General features: G+C 40.1%; 1 protein-coding gene across 3 annotated transcripts in view; it reads right to left on the reverse strand.

The window, feature by feature from the left end:
* Positions 1–16,061, reverse strand: part of PPEF1 (protein phosphatase with EF-hand domain 1) — a 42,015-nt gene that overhangs the window by 24,480 nt on the left and 1,474 nt on the right. For 2 of the 3 annotated variants that reach the window (XM_039714175.1, XM_039714177.1), the window contains exons 1-4: positions 12,403–12,992; positions 7,209–7,398; positions 3,982–4,109; positions 3,113–3,164 (exon numbers count right to left, since the gene is read on the reverse strand). In XM_039714175.1, the coding sequence (XP_039570109.1) occupies positions 3,113–3,164; positions 3,982–4,109; positions 7,209–7,272 (244 nt within the window). In that variant the 5' untranslated portion in view covers positions 7,273–7,398; positions 12,403–12,992. Of the gene's footprint in view, positions 1–3,112; positions 3,165–3,981; positions 4,110–7,208; positions 7,399–12,402; positions 12,993–16,061 lie in introns of those variants that run through there. The other variant, XM_039714176.1, reaches the window with a different exon arrangement.

Here is a 16,061-nt window from a genome sequence, read left to right on the forward strand (position 1 = left end):
TACCTCTGTCTCCTGAGAAGTGCTCTTACATAAGCCAGATACTGATCCACAGCCCTCAGGTCAAAGCCAAATGGACACCGAGCCTACAAAGAGGAAGGAGATTTCTAAAATGCTTCAAACATTTCTTCCTTCACGCTATTCCTGGTGCTACAAACTGCAAGCAGCTATAACTTATTCCCCACTGCAAGAATCACTCTGTGTAAAACATCTTGGAAGGGTGTTAAAGCTGCAAGGGAGGCATCACGGGGAGTGAAACTGCAGAAAACAACACTTTTTTTTTGTTCCCCTTTGAAGGAAGGCTCCTGGAGGTGCCCTGGTGACTTTGAGAGGAACAGGTTTAGATTCCCAGTCCCACTATTTTTCTCAGGACACATCTGCAGTCTTCTCACCCTCAATGTGCCCATAAAAGAGTGAGTAAATGGGTCATCTTTTGCTGGAAAGGCAGTTTCCAGCTTTGTCTGATCAGAGAGCTTTCCATTGAAAGCTGAGAAGGTAGAAAGATTTTTTTTCAGGAAATGAGGGAGTAAAGTATAAGTTAGAAAAGGGTTTTCTTCTTATTTTCCACAAACCCTTGCAAAATAGCCTTTAATTAGAAGCAGAACAAGACACTCAGCTGTATAATATCCCAATCACAAACTACACTGACATCTTAAGGAGAATGAGAGGATGAAAAAAGCTTTAGGGTATAACAGATAAACAATCACATCAAAAGCACTACTGTGTTAATGAGATGGCAGCTGCTTTCTTTCTTTGAAAAACATAATCCGAAAAAAACAGATTAAAAAGAGGAAAGTAACAAGATTAATGGTGGAGGCTGAGTAGTTTATAACGTAAGGAAAACCACAGATCACATATTTTCAAGTAACTTTCTTATCACATACTGAGAAGAACAGGCAACCTATTCTTTGGTAAGAATATTATATATTGTCTTCCTGGAGATAGCTTTTGAACCATTTGCTATCACTCTAATTTAAGTGAGCACACACTGATGAAAAAGATAAAAAGCCAGAGAACTGCAGGTTTCAGAAAATGCTTGAGAATAGAAAAGGCAATTTGAAGCCTCTCTGGTTGTTATGTTTACACTCACTCTGGTTCACATCTTAAGATGGTGATTCAGCAGAAGTGGAAGCAGTTCTTTTAGAATCCCTCTATTCAGCACTGATTTTGCTTACATGAGTGGGGCTGGCATGGGTGCTGCAAAGGTCACTTCCAGGGGCAAGCAATCAAAAGCTTAAAGCAAAGAATGCACACAGCCAGCAGTTGGAAAAAAATAACCACAACCCACGCAGTACACATTTGATATGCAATTCATAAAAATAATTTAAAAAATCTAAGCTACTTTGCATAGGCAGCCTTGGCCATCTCTTTATTAAACATACAGAAAAATTTTTCTGTTTTGTTTAGGGTTCTGCTATCTGTAACACATGGTGTTAGAAAGGGGGAACAAACCAAGACAAAAATAAAGCCTTTGGAGCAGTTATCAAATCTTAACAATGTCAGTCCTAAAAGATGGAAGTTTTAAGTCAGCAAGACAAAGGGATGCTTTAGCTTAAATCATATATGCTTTATCATGTGTTTCAGCCTCAACCACATCTGCAATTCCTAATATCTACAAGACCAGAAAACAGGTCACCTGTGCAGTGATGATGAGCAGCAGCCCACAGGACCTTCCATCTCCCTCCCTGTGCACAGGTGAGGCTCGGATCTCCAGCACACAAACATCCTATGCATACAGCAGTGTGTTCTGCAATGTGCTGAGCCCCAGCAAGTCATCTGAGACACTTCACCTTTATTCATTCTGTCAGTATACGCAGTTAATAAAGGTGGATAAATCATATCTACAACAAGCAGCTGTAAGATTCCATTTTAATATTATAATAAAAATAGAGATTAACAATATTTTGCCATAACTCAGACCTAGTACTACTGTTTTCTTTCCCATTCAGGTGGAAAAGCTGAACAGAGGTGCACCATCAGCATGAAGAAGCAGATGAAGTGAGCAGTATTTGTTTTTCTTTAAGTTTGTCAATTCCTTCCCAGGAAGTTAAATGACTAAAGCAGATTTTTTTTTTACAGAATATGGCAGTAATGGGAAAAAAATCAAAGGGAGGACTGTTGAATCATCTGCCTTGCCTTTGGAGCAAGGCTCAAATGTAATTTATTTTTCTGCAGAGCACAGAGAGCATTAGGCACTCTAATGTATTTAAGAGAGAAAAATTGCAATTTCTACCGGTTGTCATTAGAACACTGAACCACTTAAGGTTTTGATGATGGTTTTATCCTGCTATCAAAGTATCTTGTGCAAATTTTAATTGGAATAACCCGTGGCTAGACCAGATTAAAGAGAAAGGGCATTCTCTTGTAATGCAGTAAGAGGGGGACAGCCTCATTTTTAACTCCGCTGGGATTCGATCTATTCTGAATTTGTTCAGAGAAGCCATGTTTGTTTTCTGGACTTAGCAATCACTTTCAGTCTGTCCTTCTGTTGAGCTTGACCTCAAAAGTAAGTTATGTCCAAGGATCCCAAAATACTTCAAAAATTAAAGGTTATTCCTTGAATAACTGAAGCTTAATTGAGATGGTTTCTAAAGATTTATCTCCAACAGTTTAAATGTACTTCTTTTTTTATCATTCACATATTGATATACGTTGCAGTAAAATCTAGAATAAATTAAATTAAAACGGGGTCCAGAACTGCCAGAGGTGGTGGGTGGTGGGGGAGAAAGAGCAACCTCTTTGATTATACCTGCTTTAAACCAACTGAACACAATCTTTCTGAACAATCACATCTTATAGTTTAAGAAAATATCAACTGAAAGCTGTGAAAATTGGATTCTGTAGGAGGGGTAGTAACACATAAGAAAGCACTCTGAATACCTCTGAATATTCTCATAAGGACAACAGACACCTGTTCTGACTTACTGACTGCTCTGACTCACAAATAGTAAGCAGTGTCAACACTTAGAGGATCAAATTCATTTTACAGTATTTAGGAAATCAAACCTCAACCCCAGCACATGCCATAGGCTGTAAATATCATATTGAAAATTAATTTTCCTCACATCAAGTTTTTCAAATACAATCTTCACATTACTTTTATTGTTATTGTTACCTGAATCAGGATGAGTACAATGATCCAGCATGAATGTAAAAAAGTTGGATAGCTGAGTATGAAAAAGAAAAGAACACACTGATCAGTTTATGTGATCGAACAAACATTAATATCTTTCTTACTCTATTACTTGCAATTTCCCATTTAGGAGGATATAAGTCACTACTGTATATTCCCATAGTATCAGCCTGCAACAATAACACAATTTGTGTCCTACTACAAAAACAGCTCCCTTTCCTTTTTTGCTATGAATTCACCACTGACACTTCATGAATACATAAAATGTTTCAGGGCTATTTTTTTAGTGCTGCTGAAACAGCAGCACTGTTTCTAGGTATAATTCATCTTGCCCACCACCCAGACTATTTGCCTAGACTTCCTTCATAGTCAATAGAGACAGCTGCTACAATGCAGTGAACTGACTTTAGACCAGATGCTAGGACGAACACAAAGTAAGTTCCAAATTTCCTATACTGACCCTAAAGGAAGCCAGGCTGACACTGATACTGACACTGGGCTGAAACACTGATATCTCTGTTGCACATATATTGCCTCACAGACAGTTAAGATCACCCATACTGATCCATAAATGACCTGCAATCCCTGGTTAATAGAGCTGCTGTTAACAGGAACTTATACCCTAGATATGCTGTATGGCAGAATGGTGTCCTGATGCCTGTGTAGTTACATTCATCTCTTTGTCTGTGTATGAATGCACACAACTTAATTCATGTGTCAGGCAGGGAAACAGTTTTATTAATCAAGACCCAGCTTTGTACAAGGAATCACCACACATGCATCTTGTTTGTGCAGCCACAATCCTGGGGATAACATAACTGCTTGTATAGGAAGAATGGAAGATCACAAACCTGCAGCTGATCCTGCTCATCAGCATATTCGATTGACTGAAAGATGCTGAGAGAGTAGCGGCGCCTCATCTCCAGGCGGGCCATGGTGAAGCGGTACCACTTCTGGATGAGGATTGCAGCTCTAATGACTGTCAAAACAGAAAGCACTGGAGTACACATGGATGCAGGGCAATCTACAAGGAAAGTATGCATACTGCCTTTGCAGAATTTTGCAGTCAGAGGAGGAATTCTGTCCATTGTGCATAGTCAACAATAAGATGAAACCCAGTAAAAGTGAGACTGAAAAAATACATGATGCCTTTACTGTTTCTGTCTTCCAACACAGATCCCAAGCTATCTGACTGGCTCAGGCCTAAGTAGTTAGTAACCTTCCCCATTTAATTGTCTTGAAGACAGTACCCAGGTAAGAAGTCAGTCATGTCCATCTGATGGGCACTATATGGGTTTTGGGAAGGTGAAGGAAGAACAGTTTGCCCTATCAACAGTGTATTTCTTTATCAAGCTGCAGTAAAAAGCTTTGATTTTGCAAGCTGTGACATGAACAACAATGTAATGTCAGTATTTGCAGCAGCCTCTTCTACCAGAAAGTTTTTGCCTGCACAACTGTATCAGCAAGCCAGCAAAATTCAAATCCTAAGATAAAAAGTTAACAAATGGTATTGAAGGGTAGAATATGTTGCTTAAATAGACAAGCCAAAAGGCAATGAGGTATAGTTTTAGCTAGATTGGTTACCAAAAGAACACTTGCCCCAAAATGTCAATGGAACATGCCAGAAGACCATTTTTGACTACGTGCTAAATATGTATTCCACTCAGCACTTTAAGAAGTTGTGTCTACTATGGTCTCAGTCTGGAAAACTGCTGGAAACTTTGCTGAAGGACAATCATCAAGACTGCAGCCTGGAAGAAAGAGCCTGCTGCCTTCAGGCCTCATTCATGCCACAAAGAGATCACGTTCCATTAACTGCTCAGATAAAAATTTATTAAGCAGAGAAATATCTGGTGGCAGAAAGAGGTCCTGGGGTGGGCACTGCCCTGCACTGCAAAACAGTAAAGAAAAGCTCTGTACTATAAGGACAACAGTTTACACTACTCAATTATTGTAACTGATCACAAATACCAGAAAGTTTTATACTAGGATGAGTGGAACCTGAGTGAGAATTATTTTTTTCTTACTGAAAAGGTAAGGACAAATATTAATGGGAAAGTGATTCTATTAAGAGAGTCTAACAAAAACGAAATATTTTTATAAAAATGCTTACAGATGCTATAACAACATGTTGTTTGCTTACTTTACCATTAACGAGTATACAGTGTAGTTAAAATGGTAAAATTTTCTAGTCTAGACAAGAGCAAAATCCAGAAAGACTCTGCATACATCCTAGAAAAATTCTCCTGCCTGAAGGAAATATGATCCTTATATGACTAAGAGCATCCTTCTGACCCTACATAAACTCTGAGATCTCTTTTATTTTCTGTCCTTTCTGGAAGTCCCCAACACTTCAGACCTGAAAGTCTGACACATTACAGCAAGGCTGTCACCAACATTTCTGTTTAGAAGAGTACCTAAGGGGCAAAGCACAATCACCAGCACAGAAACAGATTTCCAGCATCAGAGCCATTAAACTTCCCATTAAAGCCCCCTGGGTTGCTTAATGGTCCCGAGCACTTAACATGGCACAGTTCCATTGCTATCACATAAGACAGATACATATCAATCACTGTGGTTAATGTTGCAAATCTAACAGAATGTTTCCTGTCTTTCTTTTTTTTTTTTTTTAATTGTACTTATTACAGCACTGTTACTCTCAGGACTGAACCAGAACATGATTTTCACACTAAGCTAAACTGCATCTCTAAATGAAATTGTTATCAGTTGCAGAAGGTCTCTACACCAACAAATATCTGTTAAATTCATGTTATTTATGCATTAGAGAAATGTACAGCCTCAGGCTGCAGATAAAATGATGGTTCAGCATCACTTGACTACAGAAGAAGAGCAGAAAGGAAACCATCCAGCAGCTCCAGAAGACAAAACACAATCCAGGAAGCACACAAAATCCTAAGCCCCACATCAATGTGTGTTGATGGTTGTTCATCAGGAAAGAGTACAACTCCTCATGCCCATTTCAAGCTTTTACACACTCAGAAATATTCTCAAGTAGCACATCCCTAAGGTCTTGCAAGGCACATGTAGGCACAGCATGCAAACCCAAAGAGGAAGAGCTGCCTCTCAGTTACAGGTAGGTCTGGGACTCCGGATGATTCCATTCTACTTTCACTACTGTGATACAGCACAGATGCTGCTTTGCAGTGGCATACACAAAGCTGAGGGCTGCTCTCAAACCAGTCAGCTGGGATCCCTGTAGCCATGACTAAGTGCTCCTGTTTCTTAGTCACCAGCTTCCTGTGACTGGTATCCTGGCCTGGTAGCCAAAAAGAGCCTTCCTTTTCAGCCACGGCTGTTCAGCATAATAATGTCTTAAGGCTATGCACAGTACCATGTAACATGGCTCTCTGCTGACCAATAAATTGTGCTTTAATGAAAAATCTTGAAAGAGAACACAGAGGGTCTGAACAAAGGTCTGAGTGAATTCTGGAACCCACCCGCCTGTGCAAAGACTGCTGAGTTCATAGGTGGAGTATGATTAAAAAGAGGGTGATGATCCATTAGTTTAATTAAACATTTAACCAGGTCCTGTGGAGACTTTCAGCTGACAACCTCAGTAATTGTCAGGGAGAATGTCAGGTCAGGCACTTGGTAGGCCAGAAAACTGATTTTGAAGTCATTGTAACAGCCCTGCTTTATTACACTTGTTTCATAATTGGGGTCACACAACAGCAGGGAAATTGGGGTGGTTTGCCCAGGAATCCTGTGGTGTGAAAAGCCATAAAAGGTTCCACTCAATACCTTACCCCCTAAGCTTTGCCAGTGACAGAGCGAGCACAGACACCTCTGAAATTTAGCTTCTGTCCCAGATGCTGTGAATCTTTTACAACCCAATCTGTCAGTGTTAGAGGTGGCCTAAAGCTGCTGACCTCAGCCAGCATGTAAAAGCTATGCACAGTTTTAAAAAGAAAATAATTAGAAAATAATTTTCCCTGAACAAATATTTTGACAACAGGACTGGGCGGGAGTTGTGGGGAAGAGGAACATTATCTTTCAATCCTCTACTGGTGTTAGAGGGAGAACAATCACCTGCCCTGAAGACAAAGGCAACACTCACCATTCTCTGACCTTCTGTCAGCAACAGAACTGCTGCACCCCATGGTTCCAACGATGCTGCCCATCCGTTTTAACTGCTGCTGATACGAAGCATGTTTCTCTCAGCTGTTAGCATTATACACATTTCCTGTGTTGCTCCTCCAGTGATGAGGGCTATACTCCTTTGGGCTCCTGGGCTCTTCCTAGTGCTCCTAACAGGCATGAGGTTGGGAAGGAGAGATAGGGAGAAAAAATAATGGTGCTTGACAAGACAGAATCTGAAGTACCTTCAGCCCATAACAAATTATTGTACAGCACATCCTAAACTGGACCACACCAGGGTTTTTTTTTTTCCACATCTGATTACTGTCAACTTGCAGTCAAGAGAAATTAACTTAGTAATTAATACAGTTTACTCCTTACACGTTAGCTTAATGTTAATGTGCAGCACTGGTTTCTTATATGAAGAATAGCTATTTAAAACCTTACTGCTAGGGACAAGGGACTATGGAGACATTACTCTTCATTCTTATGATTTGAAAATTGGAACTGCAGAATTTTAAAGATTTTAAATTACATGTGTTAGTACTGCTCAACACCCCAATCCTCCTAACACATTGATTTGAAAAGTTGCCTTACCACCTCATTTATTATTTCATTGCTCAGTGTTACCACCACCGAATTTACCAGGACAGCCAGTACCATAGCAAATCACTTCATTATCAGATGTCATTTAAATAAAATATCCAATTTTCTGTTGCATTTCTACTGAAAACAATCCAAGGAAAAGATTTTGTTTCATTAAATAGATGAACAAAATACATTTTGAAGTGAAGTCTTTCGGGTTTTTCTCCTGGCACTTGCTCAGTTCTTCACTAAATAGTAAAACTCGCTAATGCAATACACTCTCTAATCAACAAATTCAAATGAATACAATTCCTCTGAGATACAAAATGGATCAATTTCTAAGCAACAAGAAATTCACTGATGCTCTTAGACACTGAACTTTGTTTTAGCTAAAGATCTCTTATACGATCACACTGACCCCACTCTCTCTGTCTCCAGGGATACACCAGACATCTAAATTATTTTATTGGTTTCATTGATATTCCTTTTCTTTTAACTTGAGTTTTAAAACAAAGAAGAAATTCATCAGCATAAAATGAATGCTTAGCTACTATATTCCTTTGGCTTTACTAGCAGAAATCAAAATAAAAGGATACAAAAGAAAAAAACATAAATGCATAACTAGATGATTTTCAATTTCAATAATTAGAAAACACTTATAGTTGTGTGTCTGTATGTGCAGATTTCTACATTTATTATTATATATGATATCCTGAACTGTCATGTTAATATAAAACAACTCTTTGTAGTTCTGGGGCTTTTATTCAGGGTCCCACAAAACAAGGGTATCTTACACTTGAGCTGGGTCTGACTCCTTATGAGACAGTAATTAATTCAGGAAAGAAGAATTTTAAGGGTCTTTTTCCCACACAATGGACTGCTTTACTTTCCTCTGGAGCTATCATGAAATTTAAAAAAAAAAAGTGCTCTTACATTAATTTTGAGCCCATCAATGGCTTTGGCAGCATCAAATACAGCATTGATATTGCTAATAGCTCAAATTTGTCTTCTCTCCAAACAATTCTTGCTCTCCTGGTTACCATCTCCTCACTTATCCTCTTAAGAGAATCTCCAGCCTTCATTACTCCATCTCAAACATGCCAGCCATGACTTGAATTGTGATCTGAAGACTGGCACTAAGGACAAAATAGACTGTACAATCTAAGTTCTACTTAGACTCTTGATTAAAGGGCAGGTCAGCCTGTGCCCAACAAGTGGGCAATGGGAGTCCTAAAAAGAACCATCACACCTCTCAGAACTCTATCCAAACCACAGCAAGCAAAGGGCTGACCCAAGAAATGGGGGACTGAATTGTGATCATAACCTGCTTTCAATGACTTCAGCTTTCCTCCCAGTTATCACCAGTTTCCTCCACGTACATCTAAACTCATGGACTTCTAGAACATCCTTGAGCAAAGAAATTAAAAGAGAGAGGCATAGGGACACAAAATTTATTGTGACAGCAGTAAATGAAGACTCAAACATACACTCAGAGCTTGGAGGAAAACTTGTGCAGATAAATCCTATCATTAAACCTCCTAAAAAGGCCAAGTCTGGCCACCAAAGGGCTAGTCCAGGGGAATAATCACCACCTTCAGTTCCAAATATCTGCATTCTAAAATGGACAGGGTGAACATTCAACTACCTTTTCATGACAACTGCTCAAGTGGCTATGGAGCCATCCTCACTGTCAACCTGCACACTCAGACTCCAGGCCAGGAGAGTAACTTCCATGAGCTAGTTACTACACAGTGTAGCAGTGTCTGGTGAAGAATCATTTGCCATTACAAAATTCCCCCCAAATTCTGGCTGATAAAATGGAAAGCTGGGCTTTTTACCAAGGTATTGCAAGAGACACAAGGCAGCTAGATGAGAATTTGAAATATAACACTGTGCAAATATCCTGGATATTATACCACTGATTTACCTTTGGGAGAGAATCTGTCACACTGACTGAAAAGCACACATTCAATTTCTACAAGTCAGTAATCTGCCCCACTTTTAGACATAATTCAAAAAATTGCCAGATTTCTCTCAGTTTAGCAAAAAAGCCAGTTTTGTGATAGACAGGCACTAAAAGCACAACCCATCCACTGAAGCAAAATAAAATGTCTTTGCAATCATGTCAATGGACATGCACAAAGCTAAGCCAGAGTGGCACATGCTGCTCTTTCCTGGACAGGAGTTGCTGAAGGCTACACACAGCAAGTGCTCCAAAATTTGGGGTTGAGAACCCGAGCTGTTGCGAGCCTGATTTACAGAGAATATGGCTCAGCATCATTTGGTCTGGATGTAATAGGCGCTGCCCCAAATCAATCTTGCCTCCAGTTTGTCAGTCACATAAAGACCAGGCTGCCTCAGCCTCAAGGAAAATGAAAATCCTGTAAAAATTTATAGCAGACTTTCAATGAAATCAGACAGCAGGGTCTTTGGGCAGAGAGCCATCCTTTAAAGCACACCTTATCCTTTAAAATAATTTGAGCTGTGCTACTGGCAGACAGGTGTAAACTAGATTAAAAGTGAGGATATGGGAGCCATACAAATAAGAGCCACTAGGATTTAAGTTCTTACTCCTCTCTCTGTCTTTTCATTTGTTTCTTACCTTTGATAAACAAAAATGAAAGGCTTCTTTTATTTTTGTTGGGATGGGGTTTCTATAATTATGCTACTTCCTGTAGAAGTTGTTTCAACAGTTCTCTCCAGCAATATGCCTCCTTTCACTACTCACCCTTTTTCTCAATCATATTTCTGAACAGGTAGCTAAAGATCTCCTCCCATAACACGTCTTAGGAGAGGTGATAAGATAGAATTTTCTGCATAAAGATCAGATGGATGGATGGATGCTTCTAATGACAGAGGCTTTCCACTAATGCTATCTTGTATAATTATTTTACTGTGACTCACAGATTTCCTTTAGAATTGTTTACCTTTGGAAACTAGGACTGCGGAGAGTGTAGAAATGCCACAATATGCTTTTGTGATGGATTTGCTTCTGTGCATTGCTGAGGGAAAGAAGCTGGAAAGACTAAAACACCCTAGAGAAGGGAACCCAGACATTAGTCACAATACTCAGATCAGAACCTGCAGAAGAACAGGTCTCCAAAACTGTCTTGTTGGGATTGTCAAGAATAAGAATCCAGAGATGAGTTGAAGATCTCATTAGCTAAAAGACCCACTGCAGAAAGTGGGATGAAGCAGTCACAGTCAACTAGCAGAGTGAAATGGAACCTGGCTATGGCACAGGAGCAGTAATTTTGACACCAACACCGAATTTGAACTGCCAAGGGGTTGATATGAGAACATCAAACATAGACAAATCAATATGTGATTAGGTCTCCATCATTTTACATCCATGGAACAAACTAACATTTCTAATAAGCGATCTTCAGTGATTATAAAGATGTGAAAGACACAGATGAGAAAGGCTTTTTGTTAACAGATAATTTCTTTTGCCTGCTCAGAGAAGCAAGGCTAGGCTCCATATAGAGCTGATGGAATGATTGCTGTAAGTGGTCGTGTTGACAGACCTCAGTGTTGGGGCCAGGAATCAATAGGGAATGGGATGCATGTGGTGGCTTGAGCCCTGGCCAAATGTTAGTAAGATACCAGAAAGCCAGCAAAGCCTGAAAGAGAATAGGATGAAGAATAAATTGAAGTTTTAAGGTGGACTCACATTCCTGAGCCAAAAAATACACTGCAAAAAGAAATAAAAGCAAGAGTAGCAAAGGTGTGAACATGTAGATAATTCAATCAATCCCTGAGCTCAGGAACTGCATGCAAACCCAAAAAGAATATGTAGAAAAAATGGTGGGAGAATACCAGTTAATGTTACTTATCATCAATAAGGAGTACATTTATTTTTGGTTTTTGTTTTGTTTTTTGGGGGGGCAGAAAATAAACAAAGCAAGCATCCTGATTTTTTTGTATAGCGAGACTTTAGAAAGATTTTGTTTTAAAAAGAGGAAGAATAGCAAATACAAGTGGACAAACGGGGTACACATTCTTCTTTGAAGAATAAGCAAACCCATCACATCACATTCCAGAAATGTTAAATGCCTCTAGGGGGAGATTCCTTTAGGCAACAAGGAGAAAACTGAAAATCCTGAAGCAACTTTGGTTCTAGTAAACTGAACCCAACTGAAGCATAAAAGTTAACACCCTTTAAGCAAAAAGCTGCATCACATACTGTCCTGCACTCAATGAGCAGGGTCTTAATGAATCCTGAAAAAGCAAATCTTTGGAATAAACATGTGTTGAAATCTGAGCCAGTTTAAAAAATAAATTAATGCTTCAGCATGGTTTTCATAAAATTTAAGTATAAGAACAAGGTTGAAAATACAATAAAAATTATTTTTCCTAAAACAAAAATTACATGAAATACAGTAGTCTCTAAGCTATTTGATTTGATCTGTACTCAGAAGTTCTGGGTAACTGATTCAGTCCAGGTCAAACTATAGTTTGAAGCACTGTGATTTTTCTTATGGTAAAATCATAAATAATGCCAGATACATCTCTAATTTGTTAAATTGCTCTTTAAAAGTGAGCTAAATATATATCTATATATACCTTACCCCGCCCAAAGATATTACCTTTTTTTCCTTTCTGCTTCAGCAATACCGAGAATTTTTGTACTAGAGTACCTTTAGAAGATTCTTTTTTTTTAAGAGAAAGCAACCCCTGAGGGGTGTAGCTCTGCAGAACAGGTGCTCCAATTCTCTCTGGGACTCTGGAGCTCAGGAGCTGCAATGCACTTGCTCTCCACCTATTTACACAGCTTCCCGAGAGGAAATTTCTTGAATGCTGCTCTTCAGAAACAGTCAGGGGAAAATGTTGTTTTCATCGTCCAGCCTGATGTGAAAGCTCATGGCTGCAGCCCTCCAGCTGTGCTGTTTCCGTGTTGAAAAGCTGTTTTGTCTCCATGCCTCCTGAATCTCAGGCAGAGAAAGGGATGGGCTGAAGTTATCTGCCTCGCATCTGAAGTCACATGATCTCTCTCGGCCTTTCTGCTGTGTTGAGGCAATGATTTGCATTTTAGCAGATCTAGCACACCAGAATAAAACATAAGGCTGTCCAGGTTATTTGGTTATCTGATGTGACTGGCATGGTTATGAAAGCCCTGAAGGAAAGAAATACTGCATTTACCACAAGGCATTGCATCTGCGTGCCAGTGATATAGAGAAGTGTTCTCCAAATCACCCACTCGTACCCAGGTAATGCACAAGTATGAAGCACTCACATCTTGTGTTGGGAACCACTGTGCTAGTGCCTTCAGTTCATTTCTTCATGCATGCACATGTTCTCACCAGAAACACCTGACTGAAATTCTGTGGTCTCAGTTCATGTTTTGGCTTGTCTTCTCCTTGAGTGACTGCTGAGAAGCCGAGAACACCGCAGCCTTGCTCTGGTCAGAAAGCCACGATTTGAAACCCAGCCCTGACCCCTGGCAGCACGTCCCACATCTCTGACCCAGCTCCTGGCCACACTGACCCCTGACTCCCAGTCACTGCACAGGATCCCTAGGGAAGGACAGAGCCATCATGGTGATTTGCTACTGCCCACTGCTCACATAACAGCCCCTGAGGAATCTGCTCCACTGGCAGTGCATGGATAGCAGGGGACACTGTGATTTTGAACACATACCCCGCCACACCACTCAAAACTAGGAGATGTCTGTAGAAGCATGACAGTGTAATGTCACCACTACCATCCTGGGCCCAGTCCTCATCAGCATTTATGTTCATCAGGACACCAGTGCCCCACTCCAGAAGCCAGGGAGGGGTTGTTTGCTGCTGTGCAGTGATGGAACAGGGCACAGAAGCTGTTTCTGTGGGCTCAGGGCAGGGCCTGTGGGTCCAAAGAGGACCACAGGTCATAAAGCGTGCTGTGGTGGGAGAAAGCTCCGTGTGCACAGGCACAAGATGAAGACCACTGTGCCCTTGCTCTGAAGCCTCTTCAGATGGAGCCCCACCAGGCTTGGATAGAAACAAAAGATTTCTGAGAATAGAGGCAAAGTAATATCTTCATCCTTCTGCCCCTCCCCAAAGGTCTAATAATACCATAACATGCTATTTTCAGAAATTTTTTGTCATCAGTGTGGTGACAATTTTAAAAGTATCAACCACCACTCTGAAGGACAGAGTGATCAAATCCCCTTTTGAAACGGACTTTTATTAAGGTGCAAAAGATTTTTAAAATGCCAAACCAGCAAAGCAGAAGCCATTTGATTGACTGAGCTAGTCCTCTGAGGTTCTGGAGTCCCAGACACAAGCTTCCACTTTCAAAGCTGCTCCTCTCCTGTGAGACACGACAGTAAATGGAAAGCATACCAAGCGCAGTAATTCTGCATGACCCAGAACAGTTTTGATGTTTGTTTTTTCTGGCAGGATGCACTTTCCCTGATCTGAGTTACAGCAGCTAATCTTTTATGTATGATCACGCTGCTCTGCCAAAATGCATGCAAGCAAAAATACATCACAACCTCTTTCCACTGTACTCTTGGGATACACATTATTTATAAACATTTACTGTACCTGATAAGTTCATCTCTATTGGCATTTACCAAGTTCTCTGCATAATGAGAGGTTTGCTCCAATTGCCAATAAATCCATCAGAAACATTTCATCCAAGAGCAGTGGGAGAGGGATAACCTTAGCAGTTAGGTTCTTTAGGACATGTTTTCTTTTGTTTCTCTTCTTGTCCTCTGCCTCAGTGATCTGACATGACCAAGCAACCTGATAAAGAGTCAGTGTTGCTGGACTGAGCCACCTCTCCAGTTACTTGTGGGGATCACAATAACATGCAACTTGAGGAAACACAAATGTCCTTTCCAAATTAACCTTTCCCGTTCAAGTCCAAGGAGACAACACCATTTTCCTCTCTACAAAGGGCAAAGAGAACATACCAGTCCCATCAACAAGGTCACACATACTACTGCTTTTTTGCTCCGCAGTCCTGTATCACACACACACTTAATATGCTGAATAGACTTTTAGCATCAACAGCTGCAAGAGAAAGTAGGCCAAAACCTCTGACAATATATGATGGAGCAGTCTAGCATGATAAGAAAAAGCCCAGTCATGGTGCTAGTGTAGAAATCAGGGCATCCCTCTAAAAGCAGCCCTTCTTGATGTAATAGCACTATATTCTGTTTTCCAAATACTTTAGAAACATTAACCTCCTGAGAAGTCTTCATGCAGGCATTCCACATGCATAATTCAAATTCTGCTTCAGGCTTATTTCTCAGAAGCACCCACTACAAAGTGATGTAACCGATATTTTTCAAAAAGGATGAAGGTAATCATAGTCGAAGGGAATGTGCTCCTTCTAAGCTCTGACCATGGTTTCCCTCCTCTTGCCCTACCAAGCTTAAAGTATTTTTATATGACCTAGCAAAGTATTTTAAAGTACCAGCCAGGGAAAAAGTCCCTGACTGAAAAACTCAGATGCCTGGAGACAGAAAGGAAAAAAAATAGAAAAAATGGAAAAATTAATGTCCAGAACAAATTTAAACTCTGACTCAGTCAGTGAGATGACAGAAACTTGGATGCCTGGAGACAGAAAGAAAAAAAAAATAGAAAAAATTGGAGAAATTAATGTCCAGAACAAATTTAAACTCTGACTCAGTCAGTGAGATGACAGAAATCTGTGCTCACACATTAGAAAAAGTAGGTTAATTTGTGTGAACACAAAAAGAAATGTTCCTCCACTGACAATTCTGGGTGAGAAGGTGAATAAAAGACATCAAAACTAGCATCCTTGGCAAAAAGCACACCAAATCAGAAATGGGAAAGAAAGGCAGTAGTACGCCTCAAAGCTCCTGAAGACTGAGAAACTAGACCAGAACACTATGAAACCATCAGGATACCCTCTGCAAAAAAATGGGAACAATTTTTTTTTAAAGAAAGTTTCCCAAATTATCAGATGAATGCAGATTATTCTGGGAAGCAATGACTAATGACCTAATTTGCACAGCTCTACCTCCCTGACGTTTGCTTCAACCTCCACTTAGAGCTTATAGAAATGATAGCTATCTATCTACAGCACTCAGGGTTTGACAGATCTCAGTAAAGCAGCATGAGGAAAAAAGAAATGGGCAAAAGAATTGCCTAACAAAAGCCTGATGTGCATTTTGTTGGTCTGGTGAACCAGAAGCTGTGCAAACCCTACATCCTGGTGCCTCAGGCCTATCAGGCTGTCTCTTTGCCAAAGGGGTAAAGCCTTTAAATCAGGCTCTCCAGGTCAAATCAGG

This window comes from Passer montanus, unplaced genomic scaffold (assembly GCF_014805655.1).
Source record: "Passer montanus isolate IOZ18808 unplaced genomic scaffold, ASM1480565v1 scaffold3, whole genome shotgun sequence".
In the NCBI taxonomy this organism is placed as follows: domain Eukaryota; kingdom Metazoa; phylum Chordata; class Aves; order Passeriformes; family Passeridae; genus Passer; species Passer montanus.